This window comes from Leptonotus elevatus, chromosome 20, assembly GCF_054856555.1.
Source record: "Leptonotus elevatus isolate MCC_2025b chromosome 20, RoL_Lele_1.0, whole genome shotgun sequence".
NCBI lineage: Eukaryota > Metazoa > Chordata > Actinopteri > Syngnathiformes > Syngnathidae > Leptonotus > Leptonotus elevatus.
The window spans coordinates 11,006,464-11,034,339 of record NC_141258.1 but is presented as its reverse complement, the minus strand read 5'-3'; the positions used below and the strand labels follow the sequence as shown (position 1 = coordinate 11,034,339).

The 27,876-nt window shown below is 39.0% G+C and overlaps 1 protein-coding gene across 1 annotated transcript; it reads left to right on the top strand.

Annotated features, from left to right (window-relative positions):
• Positions 1-259: 259 nt before the first annotated feature.
• LOC147157032 (heparan sulfate glucosamine 3-O-sulfotransferase 6) lies at positions 260-26,181 on the top strand. The gene is made up of 2 exons (XM_086064254.1): positions 260-1,153; positions 24,778-26,181. Exons 1-2 carry the CDS (start codon positions 696-698, stop codon positions 25,403-25,405), a joined length of 1,086 nt encoding a protein of 361 aa, XP_085920380.1. The 5' UTR covers positions 260-695; the 3' UTR covers positions 25,406-26,181.
• The last annotated feature ends 1,695 nt before the right edge of the window (positions 26,182-27,876 follow it).

Genomic DNA, 27,876 nt, shown 5'->3' with positions numbered 1-27,876 from the left:
GTTCCTCTTTCCAGAAAAATCATCAAATCACACCACTTTTGAATTTCCGCTTTTGGTTTTACCGTTTGCGCACAAGAGAATGCTGACTTTGGTCTGGATCACTGCAGGTTGCACGTACACACAGACAGAAGCTAAAACTGATGGCACCTGTCTGTCCCAGTATGTCAGGAGTGCAAAGGTTAATGTGTAATCATGGCGGCTCCATGCAGGGAGTGTGCGGTCAGAGGGGGCTTGTAGATAGCAGGTGGCCACTAAGAAGACACATAAATCGGACTAAATGTCATATAGGCTTTCCGTCCTCCAGTTAACTACGTTTCTGTTAAATCGCTTTCAACTTTTGAGGGCTTTTACACGAGGCGTCTGCTAATTATTATGGCGACTGACGACGGAGGGGCGTGCGTTTTTATGGCGAGGGCGTGGAAATGGCAGCCACTCGGGATGCTCTGATGAGCGTTTCCCCACAGAGACACAAAAGCAACACAGGAGGATTCGTGCCGGACACTCAGACCTCCCAAATCCTCCCCGTGGGAACTCGGATTGTCTTGAGGTGATCGCTCCCGAGAGGACGACGAGGAAGAGAATGGGGCGCGTTTTCACGCAACTTTGGCACCACTTGCTCCCGCTCCGAGGGGATGTTTTCTTCTCTCGTCCTTCACAACGTGCCTTTTAAAAACAAAACATAACTATGAAGACTCATGGGATGTAGTAAATGGAGAGCTGCGTTCAACTTCGGACACCTCAAGGTGCAGTCCAAGCTGTCAGTCTTCTTGACCATGATCATCCTCTTCGTTTACCTCTTTTACTGCCTTAACGGATTCTGCGAGTCCTTGCCCAGACCCGTTTATGACCAACAGACTCACCACAAGGACAAAAATGTCCAAAAGGACGCGCAAGAGACATCACCCAAGCAAGCCGGTGCGTCCTTTGCACGGGAGCAGCTCTCGGACGTTGCGTATGGCACAATTAACAACACCATCTCCATTGCGAATAACTTTGGGAGCAAAAAGTTTCCTCAGGCGATCATCATCGGGGTGAAGAAGGGAGGAACGAGGGCTCTCCTGGAGTTCTTGCGCATCCATCCGGACGTGAGGGCGGTCGGAGCCGAGCCTCACTTCTTTGACCGCTTCTATGAGAAAGGGCTGGACTGGTACAGGTAAGATCACATGGGACTATAACGGCATACAAATGCCGTAAAAATGATACAAAGTGAATTCGAATCAGAATGCATTCTGTACACGTCTCTAATTGTGGACTTAGTGCACAGCTACTTCTATTCTTTGAATCTGTGACCTATAGTTAAAATGTAGACCAGCAGATAATAACTGACATGCAAATGTTGCAAAACTCGGTTGTTGGCGTTTTGCTTGACCAGTAGCCCAAAAAATAAAATTAAAAAAATGGCTAGGTTGTGTAAATCATTGTACCTTCAGTGATGCAATATCTTGCCACTTGGCCATAAAAAACACTGCACTATTGTAAAATACTTGCATATATTTGGGCATGGAAAATGTACCTTGGTAACCTATGATTAATCCCTAGTGTAGCTGTTACCTTAGGGGACCAACTCGACCCATTTTCCTGATGTCATTTCCATATGTGAAATAATAGCAATCCATGTTGCGCATTGATGACTGTAAATTGTGCACTTTTTCCAGTAACAACTAATCTAACGTTTTTTTTTTCTAGTCAAGTAATCAGACTACAGTTGCGCTTCAAATATCACAACTTGACTTGAGTATTTTGAAGAGTTGCATCTTTCCACAATAAAGGCAGTTGCAGTATACTCCCTCCAGGTTGCAGCAGGGAGAAAGAATTGACAAGATTTACAGTAAATAAACAGCACATACTTCTTAGCCACTGTGATTTCTCAATCTCATGCACGTACGTATTGTGCATACAACAAAACTAATACTTCATTTAAAAAAAATACAAAAGGGCACTTGATTCTTAACACCTTAGTACTTACTAAAGGCACTCAACAATTAACTATATTATGGAGAATCTTCAATTTGCGTTTTCAAGCTGGAAATATTTTTTCCTATTTTGAGTTTATCAAAGCGATACTTGACTAATTTAGCCATTTTCAGCATATTTTGTCTATAATTTATTGTGATAATTTATTTTTCAATGTACAAATAATACCTTTAAAAACACATTTTGCCACTTGCTGTCGACTGAAGATGACATCACACGTGCTCAGAACAAAGGTAACGACCAATCATGGCTCAGTTTGCTAACATCTGCATGAACAAACACAGAAATCAGGTGAGCTGTGATTGGTCGTTACCTATTTCCTGTGATGTAATTTCCTGTCTATAAGTGAAATCCAGAAAAGTCACATTATATATATATATATTTATTTTTATTTTTTTGTAGGCTAATTATGCAAAGTCAAAAATGTTGTCTTCATTTTATTTTGAATAAAAACAAACTTTAGTTTTAAATGTCACTGTTAAAAATGCACTCCGGTATGATTTTTATGTTAACTCATTCAAACCCAAAAACGTGTAAATACGTTTTTTTAATACTTGGTCCTTCACTCCCAAAAACTTATTTATATATTTTTAATGTTTTTTTAATTCTAGGGCATACAAAAGGCTTTGATGCAGCTTCTGACATGAAGAGGTTGCTTAAGGCAATGGTAGTTGTTACAAAAAATGGCTAACAGGTGACAGCAGAGTATAAGAGATCAGCCAGGGCCAAGTTGCAAAAAGCTCTTTTCCTCACTGTTTGCAACAGGTTTGTAAATAATGATGAAACTTAGCTATATTCTCATGCTAATTGCTGCAAAACGGAAACAGATACAAATATACTTTTTGTTCCTGGTGAAAGAAGAGACTCTAATATTTATTTTGGTAGGTTGCATGTTTTTATAACAATAGAACACAATATTCTATCGGCCTTGCAAAATCAGTCAAAATCCAATAAAACAGCATGGAGCGAAGGGGGTTGCTTCAGTGAAAATGGCTGGGAGTCAATGAGTTAAGCAAGGTTGTTGGTATATGCTGAATGTAACTACTAAAGTAACTTGTAATCTAATTTAGTTACTTATAAAAACAAGTAATCCGTAAAGTAACAGTTACTTTTTTAAAGCATGCAACCAGTAAAGTAACTAAATTACTTTTTCAAGGCAACTGTGGCAAAACTGGTTGTACAAAACGTAATTATACCAAGACAGCTTCATTTGATCATAATTTAATAGCAGAATTCAACAGTTACAAAGAAAAATACAGGTCACACATGATATGTGTGGAGCACTTATTGTAAAGTAGATGTTTAATCCCGGATGACATATTTCAGACAATGTACGCTCCAAGCCGGAGCTGGATCTTCACCAAAGAGGAAAAGTGTGGCGATCCAACTAGCTTTCTTTGTTTTCTGTGAGAAATGAGTGAGGATTTTCCTGAGAGATTTAGTTTCTATTTGAGTGCAGTGAAATGCAGTATGGCCACGGGTTGGTATGGCAGGTCCATAAAGCACACGTCCAGTAAAACAATGTGTTTTCTGGCATGAAGAGTAATATTTTGTCATCAGTCTGCTTGGCTGATTCAGGGGCATTTTCTACAATTCAGCCATTGCTTTCCATGAATTCACTTATTAGCAGCCTTAATAGAGCAAATAAGTCTGTATTGAGCACTGATGATTTTCAAACAAGCCTCTACTGATACATAATCATGTTTTTGAACAGCATCACGCTGAACACTGTCAGCAATCTGACACTAAGCGCTCCGGACGATGGCAGTGTATTCAGTCCCCTGCCAATAAATTGCTGTTTATTGAGCTGACACGCTGCTTCCCAAAGTGTCTGTGTCGATCCCCCGGGGGTGGCCTTCACCACCAAGGCTGGTGTGATCGCGCAGGTGGGAGGATAGTGCTGATGCTCTTCAGTCAACTGGTGTGTGAAATGCATAATAGCAATCATATTTTGATTTGGAAGGGACATGCAAACATAATGACGGAATTTAATTGAATTTTATTTTTTTTAATGGTGAAATGGAGAATGGGGCTTGGATATTATACGGATGTAATAAAGAAACAAGATGCGAGGATGGATCAATACAACCGTGTAATGATCAGGTCAGGGTGAGGCTCAGATGGAACAGTAAATGAAAGCGTGTGTGTGCATAAGGGTCGGTTTGTTTGTTTTTTAGCACTTTTCAGAACAGCGGTGCAATAAAAAGCAGGAGGTAGGCGTTTGCGTCGCTGCTCGTCTAATGCATTGCTGATGAGAGCATTGAATAGTGCGAGTGGTTCATTTGTGGACTAGTAAATGGACTCTCACTGCTTTTAATTGAGTAGGCGGTTTGTACGTGAAGGTTATCCTCAGCTTCCTTATTTTTGGAATATGTTTGAATGAATGATATTTTTTACAATTTACCTTATTGTATGTATGTAACTAACAGATGTAGAAACACAAAGGGATAGATGGTCAGCTATTTTGTCAGTGTTTAGTAAGTCAACAACTTCATTTGAAGTAGATGAATAAAATGTCTGTCATGCTAATTAGTTTATTTTGCCTTTATTTGAGCATAAGCCTAACCTATAAGACAAAACATTTATGTATAACGAATTTGATACTGTTTGATGTTATTAATACAACTCATGGATGGATGGCTAGCTAGCAAGCAAGATATCTGCCCATCTATCTATTTATCTACTGTATCAAGCTAGCTGTCAAGCTTAGCTAGCTAGCTAGCTAGCTAGCTAAGTTGCAGCATTATAGATTCAAGATCATTCACAAACAACTCAATTTATTATTGAAACCTGATACTCAATGTACCCCATACACAGGCTTTATGTACACACAGTATGAAACAACTGGATGCCCCAGAGAATATTGGTTGCTATGGCGATTTCCTGCCATCCTTGTCTAGTCTTTCTATTATTTTGTCACATTACAATGGCCCATTTCCCTGGAGTGATTTAGCATTAGCTTTATGGTCATTGGTGAATGTGTGTGTATGATTGGTATAATGTGCATACATTATTCAAATACAATAACGCACTCTGATATAAAACCAACCAATGATATAGTTTGAGGTTATGACCTCAAATTTAAGTGATTCATTCTACAGTTGGACCTAATGTAACTTTACAAAAGCTACTTCTTGTTTTAGTCATCATAAGTTCAGCTAATATACCAAATATGCTCTCATACTGTATATGTGCCATGGGTCCATAACTCTCATATAATGTTATAAATTTCCCTCTTAGATTTTGTGCCAGACGCACAGCTAAGAAAATTTCGATTTATGGTAAAGTCGTCGACATCGTAAATTCTCTCTCTTCGCCGTGCCAGATTGCCGTTCAGAGCTGCAATGGGGAGGTCAGAGGAAGTTTTAGCTCAACTTTGACTGGCTGCAAAATTGGCATTGTGATAGTCTGCAGTTCATCACACCGCTGTCTATCACAAATATTGATTTCAAGCTTTAATTAGTCATTTTTATGTTTGTGTCTACTGTTTTATAACCACTTAAGATGAAACACTTGCAATTACGGGTACGGTTTTATTATCGTGACTAATCCCTAGAAAGCAGTAGAAAGGGTTAAATGTAACACGACCTTTAAATGTTCTTTTTACGGCTTTCTGCTGATGTCAAACTGGCCGTCCCTCGTACTCTTTTATTCAGCTCATTATTTTGTCCCCTCGCTCTCGTGACGAAAGGGGTTCTTTAGCTCGCTTTCTAATCCGCTGACAGCACGCGTCAACACTGCGTGAATTGGACCCGTGTAATGACAGGTCAGGCATTAACACGGACAGCTCAGGGCCATGCATGGGGGATGACAGGGATTAGGTCCCTTGGCCGCAGTCAAACAAGACCTTTTGGTGCATTAGTCGCACCCCTCCGCCGACCCTTCACCTTGTACTGCACAATGATGGGATTTGTATTATACCGATGCAGTTTTGACACCGTCTGCCATAATTGTGTGTCTTATGTCTTCTTCTCTCTTAATTGAGCTTTCATTTAACAATATAGTGGCAAGTTTTAGTTTCGAGTTGGGACGTGAGGAAGTCTACCATATTATTTATTTATTACTTATTTATTTATTAGCTAAAAAGTTATTTAAGTGGGAACAACTTTAAAATATCCATTATTAACATTATTGATTTACTTAAATCTTTAAGATGGGGACAATTAGTTGTGAACATATTGCTTTGTTGTGGAATGCGGGACAGCCAATTTTGACAACAGCAAAACTTAAAATATTTTGTTTAATTTAGGGGTGTCAAAATAAGTGCGTTAATTTTGAGTTAACGTTTCTTTAACGTCACAATTTTTTATATATTTTTTTATTTTTTAAAACGCCCTTTACTTGGAAAGCCTGTATTGGAGGAATTCCAGTCGCAATGTAGCAGACACAACCTTGTCAAAATTTAGCTGTAATAAATGTAAAAATAATGCATATATTTGTGGAGACTGGAGTCAAGTTGTATTTTAAAATTTTAAAAATAATTTCACAAGTTACTTCATGTTAAAGATTAGATAGCCCTTAATATGAAAAGAAAATGCACTGAGCTATCACCAACGTCTTACAAATGCAATTATGCCATCTAGTGGCAGAAATATGACCTCAACACAAATCAATATCACACTCGTTTTTTGTTTACAGTACAGTACATCTTTTTAATTTAACTAAATTTTCTGAATTATTATGAAATTACTGTATTAGTGACTAAAAGATGCAGCCATATTTCTATTAAGAATTCAGCGCGTAGTGACGTAGAATGGCGGCAGGCTCTCTGCCGAGCAATGTGAAACGCCTATAAAGAAAGCAAGTTAAGCCTTGTAGCGTTCCTAAAGTCACCCTCCCACACGCCGTGCTCTCGTCATTCACCAGACATATTCAAGAGTTTTGATCGTCCCTTTAGGAACGCTACGGAGACTTACGCTTTCTTTATAGGCGTTTCACATTGCTCGGCAGAGAGCCAGCCACTATTCTACGTCATTACGCACTGAATGCGTTACTAAATAATAATGGTCGCCTACGTCAAAATAAAGTTTCTACATAATGTATTAATCTGGAAATGATTTTTGAAAAAATTATCGCATAGATATGTTAGTAACAACCAAATAAATAATATAGAGCAAACTTGTCATTACAGTGGGGGTTCCTTTTTTAAAAAAAAATCCACTTTTATGTTAACGAGAATGAAACTTAGAAAAAAATATTTTATTGTACATTTTGTTGTACATCTAGAACAGATTTAAAAAAATTATTGAAGTAATGCGATTATTTACGATTACATATTTTAATCTCTTGACACCCCTAGTTAAATTACACAATTTCAATTTTTTATCAAAGTTTGTCGACTTGAAATTTTGAGTTCTAATTGCTAATGCATGCACACATTGTGAATCGAGTCAATTATGTGGAGGAACTTAGACATGTTACGTTCCCCTTCGTCTAGCAATTAGCATGGATCTTTAACGTAGGTGGCCAAAACATGCCTAATTAAAATTAAACTGCACTAATAAACTAACCACCAGGGGGGAGGGGCTGGAACTGCACAAATGGAAAACTACCTGGCCTTTTTAACAGATCTGTTGCTTTTAATATCGTGATATGACGACAACAATATCGTGGCAATTTTATCACAATATCGCAATATCGTTACGTCCCTAGCACAGGGTTTGTCTCCTGGGATAGTCTCCAGTTCAGCTGCAACCCTAATGAGACAAGTGCCATAGAAAATGGATTGATGGATGGATACTTTCCTTGTCCCTTTTTTTTTTTTTATTCCCTCTGCTTATGTTCCTTTCCCATCTTGCCCTTTCAGCATGATTTGTTACCTTTCTTTTACTTCCATTGCTATCCTTTCTTCCCTTATGGAGGGGGGAAGTAAAAGAAAGTAAAAAAGAAAAGCAAAATGAAAGGAAATTAACTGAAAGGGGATAAAAAAGGAGACCTTTGACACTTTATTACTGCTTCAAAGTCAAAGTCCTTCCCTGCTCTTTCCAGCCTTTCATTGCATCTCCCTCGTTCATTTCTTCTCCTTTCCCATCCTTTCAATCAAAACCTTACAACTCATTGCACTGCTATCCTTTGTTTCACCGCACATGACGTCCAGATAACATGTGTTATTATTCGTTTAGCATAATCACACGCTAAGTACGCAGCGACTCCCGTATCAATTTGAAGCAGACTCGTAGCGTGCCAGGCCAAGAAAAATCATGTGAAAGCGAGCTGGAAAGTATCACTTAAACGTTGATTCTCTCCACTTTGTCTGCTTCTTTGAGCTCCAATGAGAGCGCTTTGGCCCCCGTGCTCAGCTGCTAACCAACTAAAACACATGGACATCCTTAAAGGAAGCATTTGGCAAATTGTTTTAGAACAAATGCTTATATGTGGAAAAGCCTTGGATTTACCATCGACTGGAAGTGATTCTGTGGTTTCCTGATGGAGAAGCGAAAGTTTCATGTGTGTGTGATCCTTACCTGAAGCCTGTTCACACATCTCAGCAACTTCTTCTTGGCACTGTAAATATTATACTAGTGTTTATTTCGTTAATGAAAACTAAACAAAAAAAATCGTCAACACATTTTTCACCAGACTAAAACTAGACTAGACTAGACTAAAACCCTCATTAACTCCCAGACATTTTCACTGAAGCAACCCCCTTCGCTCCTGGCTGTTTTACTGTATTTTGACTGATTTTGCAAGGCCCATAGAATATTGTGTGCTATTGCGTTAAAAACCTGGAACCTACCAAAATAAAGATTAGAGTCTCTTCTTTCATCAGGAAAAAGTATATTTATATCTGTTTCCATTTTGCAGCAATTAGCATTAGAATATAGCTAAATGTCATCATTATTCACAAATCTGTTTAAAACTGTGGATAAATTAGCTTTTTTTCAACATGGCCCTGGCTGATCTCTTATATTCTGCTGCCATCTGCCGTTTTTGTAATAACTACCATTGCTTCAACTATTCTCTTCAGTTCAGAGGCTGCATCAAAGCTTTCTGTATGCTCGAGAATAAAAAAACACACAAAAAAAAACCACAACAACAACGTATAAATACGTCTTTGGGAGCATGTTAATATTTAAAATAGAATGTATTTATACGTTTTGGGGAGCAAATTAGTTCATAAACAATAACTGGGACTAAATCAGTATGCATTTTCGTAAATGTTCATAATAAAATATTATATAATCATAGTAAATAAATATACAGTAATAAAATTTCGTAATAAAAACTGGACCAAAATTTATGGACATTTTAGTTCATGGACAAAAACGAGATGCAAATGATATGATTTTGTAAAATCTTGTCTCTGCTAATCTGTCACTGTGACACTGTCATGTGACACAACCCATTTCAAATCTGCAGCTAGCAAGTGCAAAACGCTCAAACACATGGTACAGACGGGAGGTGGATTCACGATGAGAGGTTAAAAAAAAAAAAGGGACATTATAGTTATAGCATCAACATTAATCCAATGGCTATAACGTTCCAACAATAATGTTAATCCGACCGCTAACTAATGGTGGTTAGCTAATTTACTAGCTCATAACATGGAGCCATAGGACTAAAAATAAAATAAAGACTAAAATGCTAGATTTACAGTCAACTAAAAATGGACTACAGTGTTCCCTCGTTTTCAAAACAAAAAGTGAGCTACAGAAAGTAAATTAGAGTTATAACGTAACATTAATCCAACGGTTCTAACGTTCCAACAATGTTAATCTGACCTTTAACAAATGCTGGCTAATTTACTACACTGTAAAAAAGAAAAGAAAAAGAAAAAGTTAAAAAAGCGGTAATTTTCCGGCAGCTGGGGTGCCAGAATAATACTGTGAAATAACGGAAAATTACTTTCTCGTAAAAAAAAGGTAATTTCTGGCATCTTGACAGACTGAAAATTACAATGTTTTTGTTTTGTTTTATTTTTACGAGAAATTAATTTTCTGTTATTTCACAGTATTTTTCTGGCGCCCCAGCTGCCGGAAAATTACCTTCTTTTTTTTACGAGAAAGTAATTTTCTGTCATAGTATTTTTCTAGCGCCCCAGCTGCTGGAAAAATTACCGTTCTTTTAATTATTTTTTATTTATTTAATTTTTTACAGTGTAGCTCATAGCATGGAGCCATAGTAGCCACTTATTGATATACTGCAATTGTGTGTGAAGTTGTTTTTCATCAAAAAGATGAGAGAAAATTTTATATGAAAAAAAAAGGGTAAAATGATTGCCCTAACTAAAACGTTGACAGTTTTTGTTGACTAAAACGAGACGAATAAAATTATGTTTTCTTGGACTAAAATAAAGACTAAAATGCTAGATTTATAGTTGACTAAAAATAGATTAAATAAAAACGGGATGAGGTTGACTAACTATGATAAAAAAAACTATCAAGCGTGATTGAAATGTACTATTTAAAATGCCGGATAAAATTAACACTATATTACACAGATGTCATTTGGCCGTATTGATCAGCGAAAACTGCCCATTCTATTGATCTTCCCTCTCTGCCTTTATCACACCATTACAGAAGAAATGCATTCACTTGTGAATATTCAATCCTGTTGACAAGTTGGCGTTACTCCTCTTCGCCGCTGACATTTACACCTCAAGGTCGGAGTGTCGCCCGAGCAGATTTATCGGCTTGTTCAGGCCAGGCCACTCAAACTGTGCAAATTGAAAGCAATTGGACAAATTCTCTTTCTGGTTAGGTCAGTGTCTCTAAATCTGTCTGCTTATCGACTCATCTTCTAGGAATGCCCAGGTTTTATTTCCTGTCGGTGAATATTCGAGCAATCACAAGGGAATCTTTGGTTGAATTCCTCCATGTGCACATTCTTTTTTAGCTTTTCTGAAGTGGAAAAAAAAAAGAGAGCAATGTATACGTTGTACTGCAAGAAAGGAGGCTTTGTGCAGCAGATGGAATGGGGAGGGGGGGGGGGGTGGATGCTTTTTAAGCTGCATCAATGCTTTGAGGAAATACTTTTCACAGGATGCATGTCAGGAGCAATCAGCGCTACAAAAAATTAGGAACACCTGCAGAATGTCGCTCAATTTTGATTGACGCTGCTACGGAGGTATTCATCTAACAATATGGTTATTGTTAGTGGAGCGTGCGGCGGTTTTGAGCTGCGCAGCGCCGTACTGAGAGCCAGTGCTCCTCTCGTCAAGCTGAGAAGCGTAAAATAATAGCCACGATCACCGCAAAATAAACATGTCGTTAAACAAATACCGCAATGACAGTTCCCATCATATCTTTAAAAAGCTATTGTATTGTATTGTGTAATTGCATTGCTAATGCTAGCAGCTAAAATGACTTACGATCCCGAACCGCACACTAAAATACATTTTCTTTTCTAAACGGATGAAATGTGACATTTGTCTATTTGTTATTTTTAAGCGATTCCCTCTCTGACTGTCAATTAAAACGGAGCCAGATTTTAAATACAGCTCTTCTCTCATCGATGATACAAACGAAGCAGGGGAGAAAGTGCGAGGTATAATCAAGCATGACAAGATAAAGTGCTGTGTGACATGTATAGATTCCACCCCAGGATGGAGAAAGGCCGAGTCGTCAATCGTCGGTATTTTGACACGTCGTCATCGGTCAACCTTTTCCCCTCCCGTCAGTAATAATGGAGTCAGATGGTGAGAAGCATGTTAGCTCACCGGGAGCCGCATTGAGTCACTAACTCGGAGTTTTCAATCATGCTGCTTCTATTTCTGTCCTTGGCGTTTTTTAATTTAATTGCTGTCTTAAAAAAAAAAGAGAGGCACATTTACGCAGCTTTTTTAGTGTGCAGGCAATAGTAAAAGTCACATTCAACTTTTGTAGCAAGGTTGTCAAACTTACAGACCCGGGGGCCATTTGCGGCCCTCTACTTGACATCAAGTTTTAATTTTAGTATTTTTTGTTGTTGTTTTTAATCACTTATGGGCTACCATAGATTTTTTTTTAACTAAACAACTTGGGGAATTCTTAACATTGTAGATATTAGTAAATTACTTGAAGCCCTATTGTATTGAATTGAAATCTTTGCACTTCAGTGTATTCCTTAAAAATAAATTGTACAAGGACTTTTTTTTCCTGGCCACTGGATTACTTGTTTCATTTGATTGATTGATTTTTTGAAATTCATTTTATTGTGTGCTCTAGGCAAAATTACTTTTATGAGCAAATTGAAAAAAATATAATTGCCATTAATTTCATGCAATTTTAAGGAAATTTGCTATAGTTGGGATATTTGTCTTTTTTTTTTAAATGAACTGACATTGGTTTTGGGGGAAAATTTCATGTATCAAAATGGTATCGGCACTTGGTATCGTATCGGTGAGTACTGAAGGTTTGAGTATCCGTATGGTCTCAAAAATGGTGGTATCGAACATCCCTAATTTTGGGCAAATTTGCTAATTTGATTTGGTCATAGTACAGGCCCTGAAATTCACTCAAAATGGCTGCTTCAAACTAAAATGGCTGACTTCCTCTCCAATTTTGCACATGGTTTCAGGTAAAAGTGGTCTCTGCAATGGCCACCACTGAGTCCATTTTAGTGGTAATGTTCGGGATCCATAAAATATGTAAAATTTCACCAGCTTAGACATGTTTTCAAATTTTGTAAACAAAAAGGCGATTCATTTGACAGTAATACCAAGAGGTGGTGCTTGGGCCCAAATACCAAAGCAAACAATGTCCTTCAACGTCTGCAATATGCATGCATGGTCTTTGCATCTTTGCAAGAAAAACATCATCTTGACATGAACCCTAAACGAAAACAAATATCATTCCTGCCCTCCTGTAAGGTGACACTTTTATGCAAAGTATTGCTTCAACCAGCTTTGAGTCACACCACATTTTGCATGCACAATCTGCAACATTGCATGACTTAAATACCAACGAAAGTGTAATGGCTTAATGGTCACTTCTTGTGGTTGTAATTTTACGTTAGTTTGCAAAGAGAAAGTATGAAAAACAATGAGCCAGAAAATGTTAATTATGAGTTTAAAGCCATCAATTATAGCATATATAATGTATTTCAATTATGTGGCAACGGAACACAATCATCCCAATTTTAATTATGTGGTAACATTGTTGGGATCAAGCCTGAGCAAAAAAAATGTTAAAGGCTCGTGCCAACTGCTTTCACACTTGCATTATGTTAACCATTGCAAGTAATGATCGAAAAGACTTACACTAAAAAGATCCCATTAACATCAAAGTTGGGTCTTGTCGGACCCTCTGTTTACGTCACAAGTCTGTCTGGAAAGGCAGGTAATTATTGATTGCGTGTAGCTGTCAGTGGTGTCCACCTGTTTAATGTCTGACTACTATGTAAAGAAGGGTGAAAAGGGGGGGCGTTGAGTTCACTTAGCGCCCATGAAAACCAGCCTTCACACCCTGAAAGCGTTTTCTATAAAACACACCTCTGTATCCGTCGGTGCTAAAACTCTTCCTGAGCACCTCTTGTCTTTCTGCCATAAACACGCAGTGAATAATCAGCTAACTGTCAGCGATGCCGGCGCTCATTTTGAGGGGAAATGAGATTAATTATGCCGGGAAGAGAGCCTGTGCTCAACATTGAGGACACGCAGAACAACACACAGAGATGGGAAATAAGCAGAAACAGTCACTGCTTCACTTCAGTCCCAAAAAAACAACACAAGCTCGTGGAAAATGTGTAGGAAAATGTAGTAAAACAAAAAAAAAGGTGATTCCAGTTCTAACACGACAAGCATGATATACATGCTGCACTAAAAATACAAAAATTATACCACAAGTACATTTCCTTCACAATTTGATAAGGTCCCTCACATTTCTCACATTCTCTCAAGACTTTGAAGCTCGTTTGTGTCCATCGGCCAAAAATATCGTTATAATAGCCTTTTTATTTGACCATTTATGACTGAAATATCTCCTAGCTAGACAAAGTGCAGAAATTGCATAGGAATGCTGACAAGCTGAATGCTAAGATTTGAATCCATGTGCTTATGAAGTCAATTGAAAAATCATTTACTGAAGTACTAAAATGTGGTCCAAGCGGGGTTTGAACCCAGGGTGGAAAGCAATTTCTCTAACCATTGAGCTAACTTGACTTGTTCAAAAATCATGGCTAATAGCGTATTTATTTTGAAAAGTGTCATCTGATGTTGAAAGCTAACATGCATTTAGAAATTAAAATCCATTTCCTGATATGATTGTCAGTTGGTATTGAACCATTCAGTGTACTAAATTGATGTCCATGCAGGGTTTGAACCCAGATTCTCCGTGGTGGCAGGCAACTACTCTAAGGATTGTGCTAACTTGACTTGTGTATTTATTTTTAAAAGTGGCATCTGATGCGGAAAGCTAACGTATTAATCATTTCAGTGAAATTATAATCCATTTCCTGATATGATAGTCGATTGGTATCGAACCATCAAATGTGCTAAAATATGGTCCAAGGGGTTGACGTCATGTGCGCATTGTGTACGTGAAGAAGGGGCTGTGTAGTTCCGTGTTTCGGCCACAGGTGGCAGTAGCGATTCAAAATGCAATTTTCTCTGTGCGGTAGCTTTAAAATTGTATTTCTAAAATTAATAAAAACTCAATAAAGCATTTTCGAGAAATAAATAAATAAAAAACTTCTCTGAAAACTAATTAAAAAAAGAATGAAATAAAAACTAACTATAATGAAAACTCCCAAACGATTCCCGTGCTTCCATGGGCCCTCCCAGACCGCATGGAATGTGACAACGACACGGCAAGCATATACCATAATTTACCCTGAGAACGTGACAAAATGGAAGAAAACAGGCCGCAGAACGTCACACAACTTCAAAGAACCGTGAGATGCCGGGAAAATACATATGCGTTCCGTGCCATTAAGGACCGCCTCCAAGTTTTGATACGCCCTATTACATACTGTCAGGTTTAACTACATTTCTCATTTGCACTGTAACTGTCGTGAGAAAATTTTCATTGGGCATCCATGGCAATCACACCCCCCCCCCCCCCCCCCTGCATCGTCTCAAGGAATCTCTTTTTGCACACAGTGGCCTGCAACTGTGCTGCCGAAGCAGAGGCGAACATTTTGTAAATGTGGCTTAAAACAGACGGCGCTGTGGTACACTAACAGCAATTGACTGAAAAGCTGTTTGCAGTCCTCCAAGCTGGCTGTGATTTCCTTTCAAAGAAACTGTGAACAATGAACCAAAAAAAAAAACCCTAAGGGAACAGCGGGCGGAAACTGCTCGGAAGTGACTCGTCAGGATCAGACAGTATCGAGCGCTCTTATTGGCCGGCTCCTGGGGAGTTGCCAGCCAATTTCACACAGAGTCGATTAAAGTTTGTATGTGTGCCGGTCTCCTGTGCGCTTGCTCATTTACAGCACCACTTTTATTAGAGGATATTTTTCTTCTCTTGCCTAAAGATAAATGTCATCCTCTCCCGGAACATGTGCTAATTCTGTTTACTGGAAGACACGATTATGCCGTGGTGACAAAAACGCTGTCGTATTAAGTAAAGGGTACGCAAGTATAATCAATCTAATACTGGCGACGAAAAGTGACATTTGGTTTAAAACCACACCCGTTTTTAAAAAATGCCATCACTTTTCTTATTGGCTGAAATATGTTATTTGTGTATATTCCACAGTACTCATCCACAGGGATATCACAGTACACCGCACATTTCCATTTTAACAACCCAATTATGGTACTGTGGCGAGGACACTATGACATCAGTGGGGTCAGGAAGTAACGAGAATCTGTAATTTGCTCATCTCTCCGCCCCATCTTCAGCGCGTCCATCCTGTGTTTAGGAGAGCGCACTGAGGGCAGGGCGGGGCCCCGGGGCCCTGAGTAGCTTGGAGATAAAGCCAGACAAGTGGGCCATATGTGCCCGACCAGAACCCGGCTGCAGATTTTCCCATTCGATAAGGCCAGCAATCAGTGGTGACGTGCGTGCATGCTAATGCACATGAACTTGCTTAAACAGTCGCCACACTTTCAATCAATACCTTTAATGGGTTGTCATTTGTGCAGACAATGCTGAAACAAAACGAAAAATGCTCACCATGAGCAATTACGCCGGCGAGAACAGGAAACAGAGAAAGTCGCCAGGAATGCGCCAGCAAAAACGAAACAAGCACGAAAATGAGCCATCATACTGGCCTAACGGGAAAAGTAATAAGTAATATGAAACAGGTGAAAACAATCTTGGGTGGGGGTTGGGTGGGGATAATCACAAGAACAAGCACGATTCTGACAGTGGAAATTTCTTTCAGTAGTTTAAGGCCCCGTCCAGATGGAAGCAAAGCCGGCTTCGTTCCTCAAACAAATCTCGTACACACCGAAGCATTTCAAGACTTGCGTGTGTCCAAAAGAAAACGGTGAGGACGTTTAACGGCTGTAATGTATATGCCAAGTCTGGAGTGGGCGCTATAGCGCAGCCACAGGGAGATAACAGAAAGCGTAGAAGAAGAATCAGCGAAGAACACTTTTTTTCTAACCTTATTGCAATCTACAGAACAAACATGGCGTTGCACGTTTCAAAACAACATGAAAAACAACATGAAAAAGATGAACACAGTAGAAGTGACAAAAAAAAAGCATTAAAATTGGCTGATTTTTCTCCTTGCTGTAAAGTTAAACAAATAGTAAAGAAGAACAAAGTATTGTTGAATTTTTTTTTTATATCTTTATTGCTGCCAGTGTTAAGGGACCCAAAAATAAGTTGTTTTACTCACTATATATTTTTGAATTAATCAGCAGATTAATTGGTTATCAGAATTTTATTCTGCCAAATATCAGAATCGGCCTTAAGAAAGAAAAAAAAATCCATATTGGCCAGGCCCTAGCCCAAAATAGGGGTGGGCAAAGTATGGCCAGCACCATTCCCCCTTCATTTTTTCATCCGGCCCTCCAAACAGCTACATTATCAAAAGTCCTGTAATATTTGCAGCCTGTATTTATTATTTTTATTTTAATACATTTAACTCTCGAAATGATCAGTACTACTATACATAATGAATTATTGAAAATAATAAAAATGTTGGTAAAATAAACTGTTATGCATACTTTTATGTTATTAAATAATTGGTTAGTTCTTCATAACTAATTATAAATAGTAAAAATAAAAAATAAAAATTATTATTAAAGTAAACAATTTTACTCATACTGTATACACTTTCTTTCTTTATTTATCCCCTATTAATTTATTTTAATTTTATTTTTTTTACTTATTTTATTTTAAGAGCTTGTTTATAGGTAGTCTATGTTTCTCTTTTTTTGTTTTTGCTATATGTAACGTATCCATTTTTATTTATTTTTAAAGAGGAGTGCGAAGCGAGAACTCTGCCGCGAATAGCGAAAATCTACAAGTAATTGATGCCCCCCAAAAGGGTTTGCAATTGCCTATAGATGGCACAAGAAATCCCTCGCTCACTTGAAAGTCTTTCCTTGTCACAAAGATGCAAAGAGATGCTTTCACGGTTGAGTGTTTTGATTTAAAGATTTTTTTGCTTCCCCATTTTACATTTCATTCTGATCCCATACATACACCTACAAAGGGAATTGAAAAGAGCCACAACACAAGCGAGTGTCATGTTTCGTTCCTGAAAGGCATCACCAACTACTGGCCTGTGAATACTTCTGCAGTCATTTTAACTTGTTTTGACATTGCTGTCATCGTTTCATTCTCTTGTTCACATACCGACAAAATCACATTATCCAATTGAGTTCGACGACAGCTTGCAGATAAGTCGCCAAGTTGTTTGCAGCCTGATATCAAACATATTCAAGCAAAGTGACTTCCTGCGTCTTTCAGGTTGTTGTGGTTTCTCGACGGACCCTGGACTGACCAGCGCTCACTCACTTGTGGTTTTTCCCTCAGCTCCACACATTTTTCCACTCTTTTCCTACCGACCTACCCCAGAGATGCAAAAACCTCCACGGCAAAAATACTTTTCACGACACAGGAGCGTCTGCCAGTAGTAACATTAGGTGTGCAGAATTGTGTACCACACGCGGATTATATTGTTTGTAAATTTCCCTCGGGATGTTGATGAAATCAGATCAAAAAGGACCTACTCACTCGGCCAAGTCTTCTCCAGTTCAAGTCCTACCCTTAATTTTGGTGGAGTTGATTACAGTTTCTGCTGACGTCTAATCAGCCCTCGGGAGCTCTTCAGGCCTGGATTTGCCCTCAATAATGACAACCGTCCCCCTCCACACTGCAGTGAGCTGCTTTTACACATTTTTGAACAAACGCAAGCTTAAGAGGTTCAAGTGTATTCTGATGGAAGAATGGATGGAGTCTCTGGTTCTGAAAACGGCATTGGTTGTATAATGTGAAGGAAGGAGAAGAGGAAAGAGGGCATGCATGTATGAGCGTGAAAGAGCAAAAACTGCACATGATGACAACTTGCATTAAATGATCCTCAGTGATTATACCCTGTGGTTTGGCCCGCGGAATCACTACCATCTGACTCTGAAATTCAGGCTGGAGGAGGCCTTTTTTGGGGGGGGTGGAGGGGATAAAGAGGGTCCGGGGGTCTGGCCACCGGCCTGGCTGTGTCGCCACAGATCACTGCTTTCAAGGCACGGAACGTCAGGAGCGGAGAAAAACTTCCTAAGTCAGAAACGCTTCCTTCATCTCCCTCAAATAGCTCTCTCGCACTCTTTCTCTCTCTCTCTTTTACACATACACACACACGCACATTGTGTGGGTCTGAACGAACTTCATTGCTCCCAGATGTGGATCCATCCTGTGGACTGCCTGTTCAGATAGTTGCATGTGGTTGTGTGCCCATGTGTGTGCGTGTTTTGTTTTTGTATGTTGCGTACAAACAGAATCACAAATTGTGCGCCTGATGATGCCAAAATAGTGGGCAAGAAAACCAGTGTCGTAAATATAGTCGTAGTTCTTTAAAGTGGAATGTGGAACCACTGATTTTGGCCACTTTCCCCCCATAGGAAATAATAAAAAAGTGGATAATCCATTTCATCCGTTATAATTTGGAAACCAGGCAGAAAGATTCCTCTCAGTATGAATTTGGGGTAGCTGCATGTTAGCAACAGCAGCATAGCTGACTCACATGTGTTCATATCCAAGTCGTAAATAGCAACCTGCTAGCCCGCTGCCCTGGAAATGGGCTCTAATAAACCTTAAGACCACACACATGGATTTGGTGTGTGTGGGCAACATGTGTGTATGCTCAGATAATCTGCATAGTAACTGAGAGCCATATGCTAACACAAAGGGAAATGTAGCTTCCTGGTTCGCTGAGATTTGGGGAAATTGGTCCTCCTATCATTAAAAAACACACAAAAAAAACATCTTAACGAGATAAAAAAGAGTCGCTATCCGTCCTTCTCTTCCTGCCACTGTCTGCTTTGCTCTCCATCATGTATTTTGTTGCTAACCACGACCCAACATTCTTCTTACGCCCAATCGCTGTGTGGGCTTCCTTCGTGATTGCTGGCCAGTGGTTGCTTTCAGAACTACTTGAGGTCAGTGAACTGCACAAGGTTTTCTTTCCAGCAAGGCAACATGGATGTTTGCTAAGAGACTGTTCTTGTACTGTTTACAACACAAGCAGCGCCCATCAGTTACAGTTCCCACAGAGGATTTTCCACTCATGGATAAACCGTACAATACAGTACAAGCACTCTTCTATATTATCCATGTTTATCAGTCCTTTATCAGGTACGGAAATGTGGGATAGCCAATGGTTTGCCCAATCTATGTCGTTCAAATTTGCTGGTAAAATGTGTCTCTGTCGCTGTGGATCTAAAAAAAAAAAAAAGTAACTTTTTTTAACATATATATATTTTTTAAGATAAAATTATATTCTAATGAATTAATGATTAAATAAAAATTAATTATTAAAAAAAAAATTAAGTCCAAAAAGTGACCATAAAATGTCGAAGAGGAAAAGCCAAAATGTCCACAAAATTGCCAAAAACATCAGAAATTTGCCAGAAATGCATAAAGGTTTAAAAATGGTTGAAAAATTAAGAATGCAAATTACAAAAAAATAAATAAATAAATAAAATAAAAAACCGGAAGACGAAATGTAGTCTCTACGTTTTGGTTGCTGCTCTCATATTTTTGTGCTGTGGTTCAGCCCTAATTAGTACTTGGGCCTTCAGTACTTTAGGCTAACACGAACACACTGCTTCCTTCATCACAATGCTCAAATGTTTTGCAACTTCTCTTTTTATTTATTTGGCCTAAAATGGCTGTTTTAACAAGCAAGGTTGCTGAACCTTGACGTAGGCCAAATGCTAAAAACATACCATAATGCCACGTGGTAATGCCACAATTGCATGCACAAGTCAATACCCCACAGAATTACGGGGAAAATAGAAGAAAAAATTAAAATTCAGCATTTAGACTACATTTTTCCAATACGTTTGAACATCTTGGTAAAGTCGATTTAGCCCAGTCAAAACTAATCCACATTGGTATTCTATGCTTCCGTAATCAGGTGATGAACCATATTTGCTAGCTAGAGTGGGAGTTCATATTATTAATATGTATCCATCCGTCTGTTAGCAGGCTACTTCCTGGTGTTAGATTAGGCCTCTTAATAATTAGACAGGTAACTTGAGCTAGGTCACTGTGTCGCTGTGAACTGTCCTGAAACCAGTTAAGACCGCCAGGTCACACATTTTCACATGAGATAGGCTGACTAGAGTATAAGAGTAGAAACCATTTTGGATAGATTAAACCTTCTTCCGCATCCAGCAGAAAAGGCTCCACAGCTGTCTACTTGATACTTACAGTTCAACTGAGAATATGCAGCCTCCGGGTTGTTATTATTAGTATAGCAAGCATTAAATATAAAAGAACCGGTGAAAGTTCCTTTCCGAACTTTACAACTGGGGCCGAAACCCGGGAAGTGAATGGCAATTGAGGGGGCAGGTCCAAAACGACACCCTAGACTGGTTATCAATCAATTGCAAAGTTCACAACACAAATGGCTCTTTTATTATTACATTTAAATTATTATTTATTATTTTCATATGATGTATGAAACATTTCCAACATACAGTAAGAGTAAGTACAAAGGCACCAGTAGACGGGGCAACCTTAAATTAAATGAGTGAATGTACTGCAACAGTGGAAAAAAAAGGAGAAAGAAAAAATAGACAGAGGATCCTTGGTTGGAGTTTCCTCCCAAAGAATGTTGTTAACCGTCACTTGGATCCAGATTCTATATCGCCACTCACGTCACGAGGGGCCTGAAATAAATCTGTGAACCACAGCTTCACTAAAGTGGCCTCAGAGTGAGAGGCTGCCGCTCACACTTTGGCCCTCAAGTGCTCCTTGAAATACATCCTCATACATTTTCATACAAGCCGCTTTGGAAACGGGTTTGTTTTTATGAACTTTTCTCCTTTTGCTATATACTGTTTGATTTTGTTAAGCCCCAGCCCATGTAATACAATTCGTCTTATAAAAACCCTAAGTCGCGCGTTTGGGGTCGCCCTGATATAACATCACACAACTGAGAGCGCCCCCTCCATCAAAGCTCAGTGCGCTAAATCATCCATCTAAATATGTTTGCTCCAGAGGGAGGGAGGGGGGTAAGCGGAGAGATCTTTCTCAGTTGAAACCCTGGCGCTGCTCCCCACCGAGATGTCTCTTACCATCAGATGTCTCTGATTTATCAAAAAATCCCCCCTTTTGTCTGCCTTTGCATGAGGAAAGTTGGCAGGATGCTGCTCACAACGGGGGGTTATGACATTCCATTTTTTACCACTACACTAGCATCTGCATGAAATATATGAGCCCAATCAAGTTTTTCACAAGTCACGGGCACACCGTTCCAAACTTTTTAAGGTAATACGTCCTCTGAACTTGAGTCGTCCAACTTATACGAGCGATGAATCAAAGAGATATGTCAACACGCCGAAACCTTGAAGACTCGAGAAAAGACTAGAACAATAATACGCGGAGAGCCAAAAGCAATAGCTAAGATTTAATAAGAGCACATGGGCGCTCGGTGAGATTATCCTTGGATAACCTCAGATACCGTAGGCACCACAAATCTTGACATCATTCACCCTTTTTGCCCAGTTATTTTTATTATTCATTGCTAAAATACACTCACTTGCCACAACCCCAAGAAACACCTGCATAGTCAAATTTATGAGTTTATGAAAAAACAAAACACTTTCACAAAGATAATGCCGTTGCCAGAAACAGATTAAAGTACTAGACACTTATACACTGTCGGGAAAACAGTAGGTATCTACCATAATGTGCCACATGGGGCTAATTATTCCACTCTTTCCAGAACCAAAAAGGTGTAGGTATGTTCCCAAGCTATAAAAGTCAAGGCTACCTATTGCAGTGATATAGAACCGCACTGAGTGATGTTTTTAATATTAAGTCCCTCGCATGTCATTAAATAAAGCAATCCGAAACACTACTAATGCGGTTCAGAATTTTGCGGCGCAATTCTTCACCATGCAAAAATAAACAAATGTTAAATGAATACCTTTCTGGCAGTGTTAAATAAAACCGAGCAGCCGCTGAGTGCCCAAGAATGAAATAAATAAAACAGTCGCTTCATAAAACCTTTATGAACTGGGGAGGCTTTTTTTTTTTTAAACGCATTAACTGAACTAAGTTAACCACTATCTTTTCATCAACAGAGGTGGCAAATCCAAGTCTAGAAAGTAAAAACTCTGCCATAGTTTGGCTTTAGCCCCAGGTTCTAGCTAGCTGGCTAGCTCCCATGGTGCTAATTTACCTGCTTGGGAACTAGCTAGCTAGCATCAATGGCTAAAGCCAAACTGTGGCAGGGTTTTTACTTTCTGGACCTGGACTTGCCACCTCTGTCCATCAATCCATCTTCTATAGCGCGTGTTGTCATTACGGTGGCAGGTGAGCTGGAGCCTATCCCAGGTGATTGTGCGGGAAATGAGAGGAAGTCAGAACTTCACACCGGAGGGCCTCAAAAGAGATTCAAACCTGAGACCTCTGGATTTTGAGGCAGATGTGAAACTTAATGTGATTAATGCGAGGAGAGCAAAATGGTGACAATTCGAATGGACCAAAACTGACAGAGGCTCTAGAAAATAACAGTTTGAGTTTGTGGCGTTGGAAGTGGTGAGGCCCAAATCCCTGGCGGCACCTCACAAGCCAAATATTGACTGTTCTGAATCCTCACACAAGTTTAAAAAGAAATCAACCACTGTGCAATGTTATTTCTCATCCCACATTCATCTATTAGCAGCTCTAGTTAGGGCCCGTACGTCCTCTGGAAGGTCTGCAAAACACGTGTAGCAAGTGTACGATTTGTTTACAATTTGCTTGACATGTAGGGTTTTTGCGACTTCAGAGACACATTTTTCCTGAAAAAAAAGTCAAATTCTAAAATTGTAGAACCTCATGGGCACTTGACTAAAAGGTTCCTGTATGTGTTTTGTGTGCACTGCAGTTCTGCGGTTGTTACTTTTATCTTGGAGATCAGTGGCTAGATGCAGTCACTTCCTAATGAATCCCACTCTGTGTCTGGAGACTTTTTGGTGACTGCGGGAATTCAACCCTGCGTCTGTGGGCCCTGGAATTATTCTAAAAGAAAAAAAAAAAGACTAATTGACTCCTGACGCGCCATAAGTCAGAAAACTGACAACAAACAACTTTTAACCCGCAAAGTGGAACATAGGGAATTCAAATGGCAGTTCTGTGATACTCCAAAAGCAGTGGTTTGACAGCCATTTTGATACTAATGTGATTCTGTTAAAGAGCAGGATGCAAGGAAATGAGTCGTCTTGTGGTTTCCTACAGTAGCCGTTTCCCCTCACAGTTGGCGCTGATATGGTCACTCAATCATAGTCAGAGAAATAATCACACATTAAATCGACTTAATAGCCAAGCACAACAATTAAGGAGCCCACAAGGCATCTGAGGTTATGAGTTTCACCAAATGAGATTTAGATGTATTTATTTTTAAGTATGTGCTTATGTACGACGGTGTATTAGGGCCACGTAATAATATATGTTTTTAGCGGGTGGAGGCAATATTCCGAGAAATAAATTAACAAATTTGCCACTTTCCAAAGTCACAATTTTGCGAGAAAAAAAATGGTAAATTTGAGAGTTTATAAAGTGGCAAATTTGCGACTTCATAAAGTGGCAGATTTGCGAGAGAAAAAAACAAGAAATACACGTAGCGTACTACTCCGATGTTTGTGCCAATACCTTTCGATCGGGTTTTCAAATAAGAAGATAGTAATTGCTTTAGCAGAGATTCACCATATTGATGTTAAGCATTCGCTCTTTGTAACATTGGGTACGGCAAGCGACAAAGAAGATAGAGATCAAGCATTTGAGTTAATTTGTTAAAATGTATATTTACTTGAATTATTATTTGCATGTTCATAAAAAAACATTTTTGTACAAGTAGCTAAGTTGAATCTGCTGCTCTCTGTCATTCACTTGCATTTACCTAAAGTATGCTAGCTTTTGATTGGTTAGTGTTAGTCAGCTGATCAGCAGGGGATCAGTAAAAGTTGTCGCTCTAGCTGCCGTGTATGACGAGTAAAGTTTAAATTAAGAATGAATCCGTCTCCATCCTGCCTTTTCAATTTATAAACAATATCTGATTAACCACCAACGAATCCTCACATTAGACTACAGCTACGCTACGTGTATTTGTCGTAAGTTTCAGAGTTTCTTTCTCACAAATTTGCCACGTTACAAATTTGCGAGATTTTTCTCGGAATATTATCCCCCTGAAAAAAAAAATTATATGTGGCCCTAATATGGCATCGTAATGGAAACATTCTTATTTGTTGCATTTTTTTCCCCCTCTTCTCAGGAATCTGATGCCCCGTACACTGGATGGTCAAATCACCATGGAGAAGACGCCCAGTTACTTTATCACAAAGGAAGCCCCTCGCCGCGTCTTCGCTATGAGTCGCCACACCAAGCTAATCGTCGTAGTGCGGGACCCCGTGACCCGCGCCGTTTCCGACTACACGCAGACCGTGTCCAAATCACCGGGCCTCCCGTCCTTCAAGAACCTGGCCTTCCGTAACGCCACCACGGGCCTGATTGACACCTCTTGGAGCGCGGTGCGCATCGGCATCTATGCCAAGCACCTGGAGAACTGGCTGCGCTACTTCCCGCTTTCCAGCTTCCTGTTCGTCAGCGGCGAGCGCCTGGTGACGGACCCCGCGGGCGAGATGGGTCGCGTCCAGGATTTCCTGGGACTGAAGCGCGTGGTGACAGACAAGCACTTCTACTTCAACCAGACCAAAGGCTTCCCCTGCCTGAAGAAGCCAGAGGGGAGCAGCAGGCCACGCTGCCTGGGGAAGTCAAAGGGCAGGCTCCATCCGCAGATCCCCTCAGACGTCCTGCTCCGACTCCGAGACTTTTACAGACCTTTTAACCTCAAATTCTATCAAATGACGGGTCAGAACTTTGGCTGGGAAAACACAGCTTGACACCAAAGCGTTTGAAAGTTGAGAGCGGCGAGAGACAATGTGCATTACCAAAGTTTTTCCTGTGCAAAATAGGCTTTGCAATGATTTCTTTCGCTTTATAGATGCAACAAATCAGTTTTCAGATTAGCGCAAGTGCTATGATCAGATTATGGTATCGTATGAGGTGCGTCAGAAAAGTTCCAGAACTGGTGTCACAAAAGATCGATTTCAAGCCTAAACTATAAACTATGAGTTTTCCCCTTCATTATAGGCCATACAATCAATGGATGCTTCACTAACACGCCTATTCATAATGACTGAGCATCTGACAGTTCCTGGTCACGCAGATCATCGCCATACTAGAGCAACCTTCAATCTGGTTCTGTGATTTTTTTTTCCAAACTCAAGACGGTCACGAATGAGACCCACTTTGTAGACGTGGACGACAACAAGGTAATAACATCAGTCCTGGAAATTTTCTGACAGCATTTACTATTCCTTCCCATGCAAATCCATTTCCTGTACTGTCCTTTCAAATTAAAAGATGAAAGCACAGGAAGATGTGGTGGAAACTGGAGCAAACGAGCACTTTGCTAAGTGTTGTTTATGTTGCAGGAGTGTCTCTAATTTGAAACATTGCCTGCGGAACATCTACAAACCGTACTCACATCCAACTGTACAGTACGTTTCAGAGATCCTAATTTATAAGATGACAAGATGTTGTTGAAATGTTTTCCTGAGACTTTTGTATTTGGAATTCTTCTGAAATTCTGACTAAAAGTTTATTCTTAAATGTGTTTTGTGTTGTTGTTTATTCATTCAACGTGTGTGGCCACATTTCCGATATGATCTATTATTATTATATTCTTAGTCTTGAAGAATATTTATTATTTAACTTTATTGACACTATGATAGTTAATACCATACTGGCAGCGGGGCAGCATCATTCATTTGGGTTCGTACTTACATGAGGCAAAACCTGAAATGATAGTATTACGAGAGAAAAAACGTCTTCATACTCGATATCTCTAAAGATATCAGCCCATTGGCACCAAATGTAGCATTTTAGTACCAATAAGAGTATATCTCTCTTGTGTATCTTACAGGAGCTTGGTTTACTTTATAAACGTGTCTGCTTTGGCTCCAGCCAATGAAAATATTGCATATTAAATGAGAGGTCGGTCAATATCTTACACAGGGAACCGGTGTTGGTGCTAAATTTGAGGTTAATATTGGGCAGCGCTTTTCTGATGTCTCAGCAATCAATTCAGCGAGCTGATCGGAGACCTTACGGGCATGGCGATTTCTCCAAACCCTCTCCCCCTTCCCTTGACCTTTTGACCTGTGAGCCTGCTCATCATAAAGTGCAGACCAATACTCCCAAACTGGTTAATGGAGTCGAGTTGCGTGAGCTACACACACGCACACACGCAAATGTGATCTTTATCCTCACAGACAAATAGGCAACCCTGCAAACCTGACGCATTAAGATTGCATCCTCAGCCGAACCAGGACCTCCACCGGTGTGGATCAATAAGCGCCTGTTTAGTTTATAGGTAGTGAGGGTGTGCTTATATGTACTACGTCTCGCTGTCACTTTGATTTAAGGGTCGAGCTTAGGTCGCCATTATACTTTTGTGAAACATTATTTAACACTTGATATATCTTCTGCACACGCGATTCGGGGTCGAAACCATACAAGCGGGTTGATGTTTATGTTTGATTTTAATATTTTCATAGTCACTCTGGCGTCTCTCCTACATTCATGCTTTACATCAGTGTGGTATGAGTGCACATTCAATGTACATGTAAGAACCATTAAAACTGTGATGCTGTCACAGTAGCTTAAAGGTTTATCTGTAATGTGCAATAATAATATAATAAACTAAATAAATAATAATAATAAATGATATAATAAATAATGAAAAACTATATAAATAATAATAAACAAATAAACAAATAATATTTTTTATAGAATACTAAATATAAAATATTATAATACAATAAATAATAATAATAAATTATATAATAAATAATGAAAAACAATATAAATAATAATAAATAAACAAATAATATTTTTTATAGAATACAAAATATAAAATCATATAATACAATAAATAATAATAATAAATAATATAATAAATCATGAAAAACTATATAAATAGTAATAAATAAATAATATTTGTATAGAGTAAAAATATAATATGATATATAATAATATAATACATTAAATAATAATAAATAATATATTAAATAATAATAAATAAACAAATTATATTTTTTATCAAATCAATAATATAATATATAATAATGAAAGGGGGGGGGGGAGGGCTAAGGGGTCCACATGGACTACATAGGCTTTCCTATCAATGAAATATTGCCACGAGAAAGCAGCTAATCCCTCATTAATCATCGGACTGACTTTAGTGAGGCCTGACTATATCGATATGTAAACAAGATGGTTGAGCTGCAGGCCTGCAGAACAGGCCCTT

Bases quoted from the DNA above. Each gene is read 5' to 3' on its own strand.
- LOC147157032 (XM_086064254.1), top strand. From the start codon at position 696: ATGGGATGTAGTAAATGGAGAGCTGCGTTCAACTTCGGACACCTCAAG. The intron at 1,154-24,777 runs GTAAGATCACAT...CCCTCTTCTCAG, and splicing joins AAAGGGCTGGACTGGTACAG to GAATCTGATGCCCCGTACAC.